This window comes from Vulpes lagopus, chromosome 7 (genome assembly GCF_018345385.1).
Source record: "Vulpes lagopus strain Blue_001 chromosome 7, ASM1834538v1, whole genome shotgun sequence".
Classification (NCBI taxonomy): domain Eukaryota; kingdom Metazoa; phylum Chordata; class Mammalia; order Carnivora; family Canidae; genus Vulpes; species Vulpes lagopus.
Window position 1 is genome coordinate 19,324,502 of NC_054830.1, and position 14,291 is coordinate 19,338,792.

General features: G+C 56.9%; 1 protein-coding gene across 2 annotated transcripts; it reads right to left on the bottom strand.

The window, feature by feature from the left end:
* Positions 1–5,601: 5,601 nt before the first annotated feature.
* Positions 5,602–14,220, bottom strand: C7H3orf18 (chromosome 7 C3orf18 homolog). Of its 2 annotated transcripts, none has more exons than XM_041760456.1 (5): positions 13,959–14,220; positions 11,954–12,342; positions 9,049–9,074; positions 8,361–8,508; positions 5,602–7,139 (listed from the first exon to the last, which is right to left on the bottom strand). In XM_041760456.1, the coding sequence occupies exons 2-5, from the start codon at positions 12,185–12,187 to the stop codon at positions 7,059–7,061; spliced, it is 489 nt and encodes a 162-aa protein (XP_041616390.1). In that variant the 5' UTR covers positions 12,188–12,342; positions 13,959–14,220; the 3' UTR covers positions 5,602–7,058. The 2 variants fall into 2 exon arrangements, with proteins under 2 accessions (XP_041616390.1, XP_041616389.1); XM_041760455.1 differs by having other exon boundaries at positions 13,852–14,220.
* Positions 14,221–14,291: the final 71 nt, after the last annotated feature.

Below are 14,291 nucleotides of genomic sequence, written 5' to 3' on the forward strand. Positions count from 1 at the left end.
AGACAAGTCACTCAACCTTGCTGAAACTCGGGTTCAGGTGGAATAGCTGACCAATCTCATGAGAGTTCAGGGGGGAGAAAAGCCTCCATGGTTGGGGGAAGGGAGAGACAGTTATCATCTTTCTGCCTGATGCCCTGGTGGGCACAGTAAGGAGCTGGGATTTGAGGTGCAGAACTGGCATTTACAGTGGAGGTCAGGAGAGGCACAGGTGGTAGTGAGAAAGTTCCAGGAGGGGGTGATTTGCTGATCTGTATGCTTGGGTCATGGCCACCAAAGGTCAAGTTCCCCAGCTTCACCCCTGCCCGAGCTCCAGCCACCTGACCCTGCCAGTGGGCCAGCGCGCCAGGACAGAGAATCTGGCTCTCTATCCTCCTATGGAACACTTCTGGTGGAAGTGAGGGAGCCCAAACCCCCTGCCACCCTCAGTGCTGGGCACAGATCCCTGCTGTCCCCAAATATCCACAGGACTGCTGCATTGAATGGTGAGGCCTTTGGCGTTCAGTTCTTATCCCCTCCTGGGCAAAGCTGACCAGATCCTGGGGTGGGGCCCATAGTCCAGACCCCTAAGCCCAAGATGGGTAGGGCCTCTAGGGCCTGTGCTCTGGGAAGAACCATCTTTCATAATAAAAGTACAAATAACTACATACATTTATTGAAGACTCTCCATGTGCTTTTTATATATTAACTCATTTAATTTCTCATGAGGCAAGAACCACCTATCAATCCTCCATTCATTAAATAACCCTGAGCACCTACCATGCACAGGGCTCCTTTCTGGAGGCTCAGGCCACAGTCAAGAACAGTTTCCTTGACTGTCCCTAGTCCAGACCTGTTCCTGGCAGGAAGCAAGCAGTTTCAGTGCACCAGCCATTCAGAGTCCTGAAAAAAAGTCTCAAGGCCAAATTTCACTCAGAGCACATCACCCTCTACCTCCCAGCGCCCACCTCCCCCTGCCAACACCCCCCACCCCCAAATCTGGGCCTGTACTGCCACCTGGTGGTCATATTGGGAAAGGGCTCCGAATTGAGTGCCCTTGTCTCCAGCAGGAAAATCAGGCCTGGGAAGGTCACGGCTTGGAGGTGGGGCCAGGCCCCCTGAGGCCTTCTGGAGAGAGTGGAGATGGGTATGGTCTGTGTGGGGGAGCCATTAATCAGCAACACCACTGTCCTGGTTTTTGCAGAGCAGGTTCTGATGGATCCACTCTCCTACTAGCACCAGTGTCCCAGCCGGCACAGCGCGAGCCCTCCATGAGTGTGGGGTCACCTGGGGAGATCCCCATCCCTCACGCCCTGGATGTGAGGAAGCCCATGGTTCCTTACACCTTGCCTAGCCTGAAACATCCCCCACCACCTGTGTCCAAACCCGGTGCAAGATCCAGGTCGGTGAAAGCCTTGCCTTGGCTCCAGCCAGAAGTGATGGCCTCTTTCGAATTCTCCTGTCACCTGACTGCATCTTTGTCACTTCCTGAGTAGGGTTTATTGTTGCTCTCCCTGTCACTGCTCTGGCTTGCATACCAGGTGGGAGTTTCCCATGGCCAGCCCCTCCTGGATGCCTCTCAGCTCCAGAGCCCAGCAGAGGCCCTAGTATGGGAGTTGGGAGGCTTTTGAATGGAATGAATGAGGGGCAAGAGGAGGTGGCTTCTCTGTCTTCAGAGAACCTCCTTTCCTTCTTCGGGAGTGTTGGGTGTAAGTTCTGGGGCTGGCCATCTAGGGTCAAATTCGGGCCCTGCCTCATGCTGAGCAAACTCAGTTTCCCTATCTGTGATATGAGGGCACAAATGATGCCCCTGCTCTGGGGCTGCTAGGGGGTTATATGGGTTCTGATTCTGCCCATGAGTGTCCCAGGAGGTTCACACACATAGACTCTGGGTCTGATCTGCCCACAGGGACTTATAGCAGGAGTCTTGGCCTCCTCCCTCGCCCAAGGCTTCACCTTATTGACCTGTTATTGAATTGCTGCTAAGCCCCTTAAATCTCCCATAATCTGGTGTTCTCAGCCTCCTCCCGGTGAAGAGCATGTCTGTGAGCTCCAGCAGGGCAGGGGCCCTCACTTTCCCTGCCCAGATTCCTGGGGCCTCCAGCCTGCTGGCATGGGAGGGGGGGGTGGGTAGGGATGAGCATCTGCCTGCTGGACCCTGACCAGGCAGTGGCACCAGGACTAGGACGAGCCGAGTGAGGCATCTGGGGCACAAATTTAAGGAGGTGCTCACATTCAGGCTGGTCCATGTGCCTTTTCAGCCCCTGAGTGAGTGGCTCTTACATTTGGAATCCGGGGCCCCCATTCACCTCACCATCATCCTGGCCCTGCCAGGTGAACCCCTGACGTGGGGCTTGCAGCGTGAGGGCTGCTCTCCACACCAAGTGGGGGAGAGGCTGAGTGCAGGGTTGAGATTCAAGGATGGGGCCTGAGGAGAAGTGGGGTAGGGGTGCTGGTGGTGGTGGCTGGGATCCAGACTGCTACAAAGTCTCAGAAGGGATCCAGTCCTAGCCTTTGCCTAAGCAAGCTGGGCTGAATCTATGACCGTCTCCTCTGAGATGCCTGTGTGTAAGAGGTCTGGGACATGCCCAGCCTCCCGCCAGGCTACGGACCAGGAGGGCAGGGGCTCTGGGCACCTTGGGCCACCCTAGTGGCTGTAGGCAGTGTTGTTAGTACTGAAAGGCTCCACGTTGAGACCTGCCTGGGCTACATGAGTTGCTGTGCCCAGGCTGTACCAAGCCCCGATGTGCCCTTCACCGGCTGTACCCAGAGCCCTGGGCTGCTTTCCCCTCGCTGCTCAGTTGCAAAGTCCTCACTCATGAAGCGGGAGTGAGACAGGCCACCTTCCCAAGCCATTGTGGGCATCAGACATGATGCATGTTGGTCCCTAGCGAGATACTTGGGGACTTCCTCCCTCCCCGGCCCACACAGGAATCCCAGGCGGCCTATACATTCACGGATTCATCCAGGCACCCAGAGAGTTACCTTTCAAGCTGAACCCTGAGAAAGAAAGGGACCCTCCAAAGCTGAGGGGAAATCCTGCCCCAGATGGGTGGTCTCCAAGCCAGATGGCATTCCTCCGACCGGGGACTGGAAAAAGGAACCCCCCTTCCCAGATGGATCTCAGTCCCACCAACCCCTCGGCTCCTCACACAGACACCCTCCTGGGCTGAGCAATTCTCTAGACCTCAGGGATTCTTAAGACCTTCATGTTCCTCCCCAGGCATGCTTACTGACCTTCCTCAGCAGGCTCCCGCAGGCATGTGCAGATGATCCTCCCTGGGGAGAACAGACACCTGCCCTGAGCTTCCACTTGCAGAATCCAAGCAACCAGGATGACGAATGGGGGTGAGGATCACTGCCGAGGGGCTTTGAGGTGGGAGTTAGAGAAGTGCTGAGGGCAGACCCAAGTGCAGGTGGGATGGCATCCCAGCCTCATCCCTCTCAGCCTCACCTGAGGGTCTTTACACCCTCCCCTTTCCCTCCTCCTTTCGCTGCACCTTCTGCTCACATCCTTCTTGTTCATTTCTCAGCATGGCTGGCCTTTCAAGAGTGGCCTCTGTACAGCCATAGATACCCCTGTCTGCAGTTGGCCCCTGTCCTCAGCCCACAGACGTCAGGCAGGATGGGGATGCCAGACCAGCAGCTCCTGGGGGTCCCTCGGGTATCCTCAGTCAACACCCTCCATACTGAGGACTGGTGAGGGGTGCTACTGGACAGGATAGGGTGGGATGATCTGCCCTTGACCTCTGGCTGCCCCCCCCAGGTACTCCTGTCTTCTTTTACATATAGATGTAAACATGTAGACAAATAGTTGTGTACATATACACATCACACATGCACACATTCATCCTTTCTTCCTATTTGACATCTGCTTCCTCCCATCTCAAATGGAGATGCAGGCACCAACCAATGGAGCTGGTTCACTGACAGGACCACAGCACTGGGCTCAGCAACATTTCTGGAAGGAATCCATAGTAGTTGGTCAGATGGCTCTACTGGAGTTTTGGGGCTCGCGTCCACAAGAACTTTCCTTTACATTCTGTAGGTGTCCCGGCATCTGCCTGCAGCGAGGCAACAGGATTATTGTATTCACTGTACTGTGTTGACACTTCACTCCGTTAAACAAGATGGCTTCCTCGGAAGGCGCCCACTCGCGTCCGCCCTGATGGCACCCACTGCAAGCTGCTCTAGCTTCTGCCCTGAAGCCCTGATTGCTACTCATGAATAGGGGTTTCGCCGGTCAATGTATGTGTGTCCTGCAGGGGCGTTTCCCAAGGGGTTCCTTTAGCAGACAATTTCGGGAGCAATGAAGGCAGGCAGCTGATTGTCCTACTCTGCCTGGCGAGGGCGGTGAGGGGAGATCTAGTCAGCCTGCCAGGCCCATGGTCACCAAGACATGCCAACTGGATCCTTTCACCCCAATATTTATTGACCCCATGCCCTGTGGAAGACCTGGGAACTTGTGGGGAGTTCGGTTCTCCTCCAGGACTCGGAGAGAGAGCCAGCAAACAGAAGGTGGGGAGAAGAAAGAGGAGGTGTTTGAGGGGACGGGGATGAGGCAGTGGCCCCATCACCCATGAAAAGCTGCCCTGTCCACCACTTAGTTAGGCCCATCTGTGGGAAAGGGGGCTGAGGCAGGCCAGGGGTCCACCTGGAGTCCCCACCTCGGCCCTAGATCCTACGTGCTAGCCTTACTCTGTAGGCCCGTTTTTTTCAGGGTCCCTCAGACATTGGGTCTTTTATAGCTCCCACATTCTTGGATTGAGGGGTTACCCAGCAGGATGGGGGCACAGAGCCCACCCCCACTTCTCTCACCCTATGGCCCTTAGGAATCCTTCTGTTAACTGCTGGGGGAAGGAGACCCCCTCTGCAAGACCACAGTCATCATCGTCAAGGCCAGCTGTCTGACTCCAATGTGGATGGCCCATGGGGTCCTGGGGCCTCCCCGTTACCCAAGACCCTGTCCCTCAACCCTTCCACCCAGCCCTCCACCACAGAACTGGGGTGTTCACCCCATCTTTGTTTCCTATTCTGGCCCAAAGGTTCAGCTCTTTAGGGGAGGATCTGGGTGTCACATAGAGTCTTGGTTTGTGGGATTTCAATGCTGTAAATTGGGCCATCCTGAGAGAACCAGGACAGTTGGTCACCCTAGTGTCATTCTCCCCAAACCCTTCTGAACCCTGTAGGTGGTTTCCATGCAGATAACCTTAATGATTCCCAGCCCTACCCATTCCCTGAACCCTTGTGCTCTGGAAAGACCACATTCTTTTGTTTCCTTTTGTTTCAGACCCAGCTCCTATGGATCCTGAGACATCACACCTACCCCTGCACCTTGGAGCCCAAGCCCCCTCCTTCCTCAGGCCCCACAAGGTTCTGCCCACTTGGCCTTGCCACCCAAGGGGATGGCAGGCATTGTGACTCCTTTCCACAGCTGAGGCACAAGGTCCCAGAGCAGCCTGAACTCAGGGCCAGAGGCATTTCATCAGACAGATCAAGGAAAACCAGCTGGGCTGCCAGCTCATAGCTGGGATCCAAGTGACTATTCCCAGGCCCCCCACGGCCCCTAACTCATCCTGTCCCTCCTGGGGTTTCACACCCCAAGTGTCACAGGCTCACACTCTCTTTGTGTAAACATCTTAATTACATCTTTAATGCTCTCACATGGAGGTGCTGAGTTCCATTATAGCGTCTGTGCATATCCTAAATTACCCACAGCCCTCCAGTTGGTTCAAGTGCTAATGTATTTATAACCTCCAGAGGAGGGAATACATCCCAAATCTTCCACACACTGGTCTCCCTGGCCCTCCCCTCCTGACGCGTGCTATATGCCCGACAGAAGAGCTGTGCTGCCGCCCCCGCGTCCCCTTCCAAGCAGCGGAGGGCAGCAATGGTGGAGAGGCTGGGCACAGAGCATGCTTCTGGGCATCCTCGCCCAGAGTAGAAAGTCACTCAGCTCGTGGGGTCTGGCTTGGTCCCATGCCTTGCCCAGATGCCCCAGACTGGTAGAAGAATTCCTGAGGGATGTGGGGTGGGTGGATGACAGGTGGGTGGGCTGTGCTATCCAAAAATAGGTCTGTTTCTCATAGGGCTACCCCCACCCCGTTTCAGGCTTTCAGAATGTCCCCAGATACCCCACAGCCGGGACCACTGCCCTCTAACCGGTAGTCTCTCCCACAACCCTAGATTCCCAGTATACACCAGGATGGGGAACTGTTTTCAGAAGCAGGTTACCTGGCTTGTAGAGCCCAGTGAAGTGATGTGGTGGGCAGCACGGCCTTCATCTTGGCTTCCCTCTCCTTTCAGTCCCTGACCACTGAGGCAGAGTAAGCGGCCTATCCTGGTGCTCCCCCACACATCATGGGGTAGGGTGGACTTGGAGGGTGGAGCCCATGTAGAGCATGTCCCTCCTACCCTGTGCTGGGACAGGCACATGCCTGCACACAAGCACATGCCTGGGGCCCTCTACACCTATTCCCCTGCCTTCTTTCCCCTTACGAAGCCAATGGCTGGCTGCCAGGGGGGAGGCGGCGAGCACTGGAAGGCCTTGGGGACCCTCCAAGATACAATTGGGCCTTGGGTAGGAGCAGCCCTCTTCCTGGCATCCTTGCCCACCAGGCAGTTCTAGTTCCATCCCTGGGCTTCTGCCGGGGTGCTACCAAACCCTGTCCCCAAGACCCGGTTGATTGCCCCTCCCTGCTCCAGAGGAGGCCCCAGATTCCAAAGACAGGTCTCTCCCTGACAAAGGAGAACCCCTCCCCACTCACCTACCATTTCCCCTCCCATCCCATCTCTCCCTCCACTTCCTCCACATTAGAGGAGCAGACCCCAATGTGAGGGGTCTGGGCAGGACACAAGGAAGCCAGTAGTGGCTCTTCCTAATCAGGAGACCTTAGTAGCCAGATGTGCAGCCTGGCCAGGCCCTCTCTTAGAGCCTAGAGAGTCAGCAGGTGGGTCCTTGGAACAGCTGGGCCTCAGCAGTGTGGGTCCTGAGAGTGGGTCTGAACAATCACGGAGTGGGCAGCTCAAGGGGCACCATGACAGATGTCTTCACCAGAGGTCCAGGTCTGTCCTCGGGCCAATCATGCACGGATGGCGTTGGCTACGTCAGTGAACACCAGCCGGCTGGGCCTCTGCAGTGGGCCCTGAGAGGGGAGACTGGTCTGTGGAGAGATGTCAAGGGCATTAGGGACCTTGGCCAAAGCCATGTACTCTCTGGCCCAGTCACTTCCATCCTTGCTTCCTGGTTTGCCTGTTTGTGCTTGGCACCAGCTATGCCTTCTGCTTGGAATGCCCTCCTTGCAAGTCAGCCTGGAAATACCATCTGGCTCTGAGGACTCCTCCCCCCACAGCCATCACCAGCTTGCCTGCGAGCCCTTCCCGGTGGGCCTAGAGGCTGTATTAATTACGTATGCACTACTCTCTCCCAGCAGAAGGGGGCTCGCCTCCGCATCCCCTAGCTATGGCACAAGGACTGGACAGAGGAAGGCACACAGGAAACAATGGTCAAATTGTCAGTAGTCCCACGGGTGGGGTGGACCAAGGTTTTCAGCCTGATTTCCTGAATATCCCAAGTGGGGAATATGTCCTGATCAGTTGCCACAGTACAGGTGGCAAAACCAGGGGTTCTCCGGACTCCCAATCTGGACTCTTCCTGAGTCCAGTCTCCTAATTCTACCTCTGGCAAGGCCAGATGCCCCCAGAAACCTGTGAGGTCAAGGCAAGGAGAAATGCAAAGGGGTTTCATGGGTCAGGGAAAGACCAGGCCTCCTCATGGTGCTCTGGCCCTTGGGGGCTTGGGGGACTGGTGGGTGGGTGGGCTGGCCACGTGACCACATGGGTATCCAACCCTTTGGACTTAGGAGGCAAGTTTGGCTGGGGTCACCACCTGCCCAAGGTCTGTCAGTTACTAGCACCCACTAGTCTACTCAGAGGGGCCATTGCTCCAGAATCTGACCCCATCCATTCAGGAAACATGGGCCCTCAGGGCGCCAAAGGCTCTTAGCTCTCCACAATCTCTCCCATCAGTTCTCTCCTGCTTTCCTTGCCAAGACATGGGGACACAGGGCAAGAATTAGGATTTTCAGTCACAGATGAGAAAGCAGAGGCTCAGAGAGACCAAGGGAGCTGCCAAGATCACTAGGCTAGCCAGGGAAGAGCCGGGCTGGATCCCAGGGCTCCCTGGCCTTGTGCAGTCAGTTTGTAGGTGGCCTTGGAGAAATTCTACCAGTTGCTAAACAAACCTGACAAACCTTATATAACTAATAGGCACCACCTGACCACATGGCAGGTGCTGGAAAGCTGCAGGAGAAAGGAGGGAGGGTGGCAGTGGAAGGGTCATGAGCAGGCTGCAGGCTGGGTGGGGGAGCCCGGTCGGTGCCCACCTTGCCCTGCATGGCCTGCACAGAGGCAGCAGCCTGCATGGAAGCAGCATCCCGCCCGTGCTCCAGCAGCTCCTGTTCCAGTTCATCTTGTTCCTCCGTAGGGTCGAAGTTGTACATGGGCATGAGCTGGTGGCGGAGCTTCTCCAGCCTGGGGGTGGGGGCAGAGGCTGCTGGGGGCATGGCAGGCCCTTCCTCCTCTTACCAGGCCTGCCCAATGTCCCCCTGAGCCATAGCACACAACTATGTTTTGGCAGAGAGGATGGGAGGGAAGCTCAGATTTCCCTTGGGATTAAAGGAAAGATGTTCTTGTATTTGCAGTACCCCCCCCCCCTCAGATGGATAGCTACCCCCTCTTGAGACCAGATGGGACCAAAGCCCAGAGAGGCATCATCTGTGGGGTCTACAGGGACCGCCTAGGCCAGGGCCTTGTGTGATCTGCAGCCTGCGGGGTCCAGGCAGGGGAAGGGAGTCAGTGACCTGTAGCTCGGGGCAGTGGGGCAAGGGTGGCTCAGCACTCCCTGAGGGAAAGTAGTCATCCCAGCCATCAGCGGGCAGAAGAGGACCTGGCTCCCTAACAAGGGAGCAGGGCCCCGATGCTGGTGGGCTTCTCTTTTCCCACCCCCGTCCCCTGGAGTCCAGCTCCACATTGCCAACAGGATGGAGTTTTGGGTGGCAACTGGGGAGTTACCTCTTCTTCTTTCTGATGTACAAAACCTGCAAAAGAAGGAACAGCGTCAAATGGCTAAGACGTCCCTGATTAACCAGCAGATCCTTGGGAGAAGGGACAGCCTGAGGCTGATGAATAGGAGAGCAGTGGGTCCCCACGTCCTCAGGGATTCCCTCCCATGGACACACATGTCCTGCATTCGTGCCTCTTTTTGATGTTTATCAGATGCTGACAGTGTCTGGGCTTCCAAGGGGGAGCAGGCCTGTGCTAGGGGAGCCCAGCCTGGGAAGAACACACAGTCAGGCCTGGCCGGGAAGCAGGAGGGCCCTCTCTCTGCCAATACACACCCCAGCTCCAGCCACTCAGCACCTGCCTGGGACTTTTCCCAGCTGAAAAGGGAGGGGAAGATTTTAGTACATCCCCTCCTCTCAACTCCCTTAAGGGCCAGAGCCAATATGGGAAAAAAGAACAGGGGACCGGTAGTGGCCAGACTCTGCGGGGCAGTGCTTGAGGCAAGACTCAGGGCTGGGCTTCCGGGGTTTCCATGGGAGGCTGATGTCCAGCAGCCCAGACTAAATGCCAGAACCCAGATGCTGGAGGAAGGTAAGAAGGCCCCTGGACCCTAACCCCCATTGTAGACCTAAGCTAGGCAGCCTGAAAAAACATACAAGACCCAAGAGCTCCAGGCTGGAGCAGGACATCCCTGTATATAACACATTGAGAGAGGGGAGAAAGGGCTGACCACTGGGGCAGGGACTCCAGGGACCTCCCCCACCATCAGGCTGTTCCCTAAACTGGTAGTTTCTGACCACCAGGAGCACAACCACTTCTGCCTGGGGGAAAGCCATGTCCCTAGACTCTGTCTCAAACCCTCTATGGCTCTCATACCCTTTGTGCCTCATTCACAGCTTTAATCTGGTTTGGTTTCTAGCCTGGCCCAGAGTTCCTCCTGTTGCTTGTTTCCTAGGAAACCCCAAAGTCCCGAAAAGAAACTGAAGTGTCCCTTGCTCCCCATTCCCTCCAGGGGATGCTCTCCTGTGGGTAGGACACTGTAGGAGCTCCAGGTCTCAGGCCTAGCTCCTGCCTGCTCTGAACCAGTGGCACTAGCCCAGCACCCAGACTCCCTGTTCTCCCTCCACTCTGGCCCAGCCCCAAATTCTCCTCCCTGCCCCAAGGCCCTGTTCTCCAGAGGGATCTTCACAAGAGGCCAGAGATTTATCCAATCTCCAGCCTTGCCCCTGCTGCTCCCTCTGCCCCAACTGCTGACATACTCCCACATACCTTTCTTTCCAAATTTTCCCCACCCCTCACCATCCAGCTACGGTCCTATCTCCTCTGAGAAGCTCACCCATATTGCTCTGTGTGCGTGAGGCACACAGCCTGGCACTCATTTGCTCCTCCTTGTCTCCAGCATGGCCCTACTTGGGGACTGGCATGAGGCGAGAGGCAGAAGCACTCGGGAGCATCTTTGGACCTGTCCGCTAAAGCCCAGGAGCTGTTTCCTGCCCTCCACTGCTTTGGTCCCATAATCTTCCCACATCTGGTTTGGGCAAGAAGGCCCTCTACTCTGGCGCTCTGAAAATTCCTCCAGAACAAAGCATAAGGGAGTCCTCCCAAGTTCCCGGACACAATCTTTTGCCTACAGTTACAAGGGCAGATTCCAGACCCCACTTCCCCCCCCCCCCCCCCCACGAAGTAAGGTTGTTTCGGTTTGCTTAACGGCCACACGGGGGCTGTGGGGAAACACTGGCGCTCTGCCTCACTCTCGCCCCAGGAGGCCACTCGCTCTGCGTGTGGCATCCTGGCCCTGCTCACTGGCCAGCAGTTGTCCCCTGGCAGCAATCCGGAGCTGACAGGGCCCATATGGCAACCCTGGTTTAACAGCAGCTCCAGCCAGGTTACGGATGGACCATCCGCAGCCCTATTTGCCAGAGCAACATGGTCCTGAGCCTGAGGCCAGCCATCAGAGTCCTGGAGGAGCAGTGGACAGGATGCAACCATTGTCAGCCCACTGGGGGACCTCAGGCGCACATCCTCCCCTTCCTGGTCTCAGCCAGCACAATCCCCAGCAGGCCCTCAGCGACATTCTGAGCATCCATGTGGCAGATTAGGGGGAGCGCCCATATCTGCAGGGACAGGCACCAGATCTGGAAAGATTATATCCATCATCAAGTCCTCACCCCAGCTCCCCTCCATCCTGAGGTCTGCCCAGTTCTGCTCCTTCCTGTGGTCCTGGGGCCAGGCCTCCACTTTGGGGTTGGTTCAGCTCTAACATTGCTTCTTTAGTTTGTCCCTTACGGCCCAGCCTGGAAAGCCCTCCTGCTCAATTCCCCAACCCAGTCCCTCTGGGCTTCCCTTGGCAGCCTTGGTTTTATCTGTCTCCTATTCCCCAGAAGAACCACTGGGCAGGACTTGGTCTCCCTAGTCCCTAGGGAGCTGAAGGCTCAGTCGAGGGCAGGGGCCTAGGAAATCCCTGCCAAGTGAATGAACGCCGCCAGCAGCCTGCCATGCCCAGGCACACTCCAGGGCCCATGATCTATTCCCATCGCCTTCCGGCCTCTACTCCTATCACACCCCTTCCCCCCCTTGCCTCACTGTCCTGCTTGCTGCTCACAGAACCTCCTGCCTGCCTCCAAACTTTTGCCCATCAGGACCCTCACCCGGAACACCCTCCTCCTCAACTCCTACATGGCCCTCATGGCCCAGCTCAAATTGCCATGTATCCTCAGAACCCTCTCTCGTTCTTCCAATTGGAGGTAGCCCCTCTGGTCTCTGGATCCCCAGTGGACAAATCCCTGGAGAAGGGGAAGCCTGTGCTATCATTCACAGACGACTGTCTTTTGATTAGAGTATCTAAAATCAAAACACCAGCCATGCTCCTCCAACTGGCAGCCACCTGGGTCAGCCCCAGCCTCCCAGCTCTTACCATGGCCACAGCCAGTCCAATGACGGTGATGATCCCAAAGGACAGAAGCATTGTGCCCACGCCAGCTGTGCCACCAGCCACATCAGGGATTCTGGTGTCATTAAAGCTGGTAGCTTCTGTGCTGAGGGCGGTGGTCTCGGGGGCTGGCCCCTCTGTGGCAGGCTCCAGGTCAGGCTCAGAGGTGGGTGGGCGGCTGCTGAACCAGCCCCGGGCAGGGGGGATCCTGGAGTTCATGCTGATACTGACAGAGCCCTGGCTGAGCGACTGCCTGTGGTCAGTCAACCTGCCAACTCGCTTCTGACATCAGCGGTGTCCCAGCCCGTGGCCCCTTCCTATACTTGCAGGTTGCCACCTCCTGGGAGAAAAGGAGCTCCCTGGCCCCCTGGGTGCTGGAAAAGAATGAAAAACATGAGGCTTAGGACAGGACTCAGTGGTGACATCAAGTACCCCCAAGTTCTGGAGGTACTGGGGTAATAAAAGTTTGAGGGCAAAGGCAGGTTCAGGGGACATCAGGACATATGCTTTATTTAAGTATAGCTCCCTTGTGGATTTAGGAAGGTGAAAATGAAGCCCTGCCCCTTCTTTGAGGGTATGATAACCATAGTGATCATACTTAGAAGATATGAAAAGTAGTCGGGAGACTTGAAAGAAAGTCTCTCCCTTGCAAAATACCCACTTCTCCACCCCTCTACTCCCCACATTTCCCACCTCCTCACTCCCTGCCCGCCCATATCCCTTACCTCCTTCTTGGAGGAAAAAAAAATACTGCAGCTTTTTCCTTTCCAGGAGGGAAACATTTGCCCAAGAGTCAGATGACCCTAGGCTTGTCACTCCACCTCTTGGGTCTCAGATCTCCTGGGTCTTACGTAGACATTAACAACAAACAAACAAACAATACCCCACCTCCCTCACAGCCTCACAGGTCATAAGGTCATTGAAATGTCAGAATGAACTGGTCCCTAGCAAAGACTTAGCTCAGCATAACCCCTGCCCACAGTAAGTACCCAGTATATAGACATCCCCGCCCCCCCCCCCCAACTGCTTCTTGGAGCTTGGGAAGAGGAGCCACAGGAGCTCCCCACCTAGCCCACTGTGTAATCCAAGCTGTGTTTGTGGAACAGGGGTGAGGGGGGTGGATGGTAAGCATGGAGAGACCAGAAGGCAGGAAGGTGAGACAGCTAAAGTCAGGTCCTCTGGCAGGGCTTTCCTGCAGGCTCTTAGGGTCACTGGACCTCCATGGGGAGCTAGGGGCTGCCAGGGACAAGGGAGACAAGGGGAGCAGGGAGCATATATTCAAATGCAGGGATGGGGCTCCCACTCTGAGGTGCTTCTCCTCCCTCTCCCTTCTCCATTGGGAACAGACGGTGAGCGATGGGCCCAGACCAGGGTGTGGCTTACATCTTCCCAGGCCAGAAGGCCTCCCGGTAAGGCAAGGTGGGACAGGATCCCAGCCAAGGTGCAGAAGGGCGGGGCCTAGGGAGAGGGGGTATACACTGCTCCTGGCTGTACACATGCATCCCTGCACTAGCTCATGGGTGTTTGTGGGGTGCCTCCCTGTGCAGGTGCATGGGTGTGTGTGAGGCACGTACACACTAATGATTGCTCCTCAGGAAGGGGCAAGGTGGGCAGGGAGATGTGGGGGTTCATCCTTCTCTGCCCTCTCTCTCTGGCTAGGCTGAACGCGACAGCAGTCCCAGGTTCTTTCTTGGCTCTGCCTCTGACCCCAAACCGTGACCTTGGGCCTAACCCTTAACTCTTGCTCTGGGCTGTTTATTCCTGGGTCCACAGCAGAGAAAAGGCCCTGCTCTTCACTGTCTGGGACTGCCTGGGGGTCCAAAGGGCAAGAGAAGGAAACGGGTGAAATGGGTTGGCACCGCGACCTTCGAGAACCCGCATACCGTTGTCCGCCAGGTTCCTCAGTCCTCCCTGCTCCAATCCCCATCCCCGCCTCTGCGACTCGGTGATTCCTCCATTCCTGCACAGAAGCTGCGGCTTCAGCACTTACTTAATCCTCTCTGGGGCGCCGAGCTCAGCCGGAAAGGCTAGGGGGTGCCGGCGATCGGCGGGAGGCCGGGGCTCCCGGTGAGCTCCGCGCCGCGGGTTGGGCCCGCTGCAGCGCACGGCCGGCAGCCGCGAGCGCCGGCTCAGCCAGCGGGGCGCGGGCAGGCAGCGCCTGGACCCACCGCGGGGGCGGGGCCGAGGCCGGGAGCCCCGCGGGTCCCCCGCGCTCCGGCGCCTCGCCTCCCCGCCGGCTCCGCGCCCCCGGCTCCCGATTGGCTGCCAGGCCCACAGCCTGCCGGGCACTGGCCCTCTCGCCCGTCGCTGGAGCTGGCTCCGC

Coding starts and splice junctions, on each gene's coding strand:
- C7H3orf18 (XM_041760456.1), bottom strand. CDS start 12,187: ATGAACTCCAGGATCCCCCCTGCCCGGGGCTGGTTCAGCAGCCGCCCA. Junction 9,075..11,953: donor TTGGACTGGCTGTGGCCATG/GTAAGAGCTGGG, acceptor CTTCTTTTGCAG/GTTTTGTACATCAGAAAGAA. Junction 7,140..8,360: donor TGCAGGCCATGCAGGGCAAG/GTGGGCACCGAC, acceptor ATCTCTCCACAG/ACCAGTCTCCCCTCTCAGGG.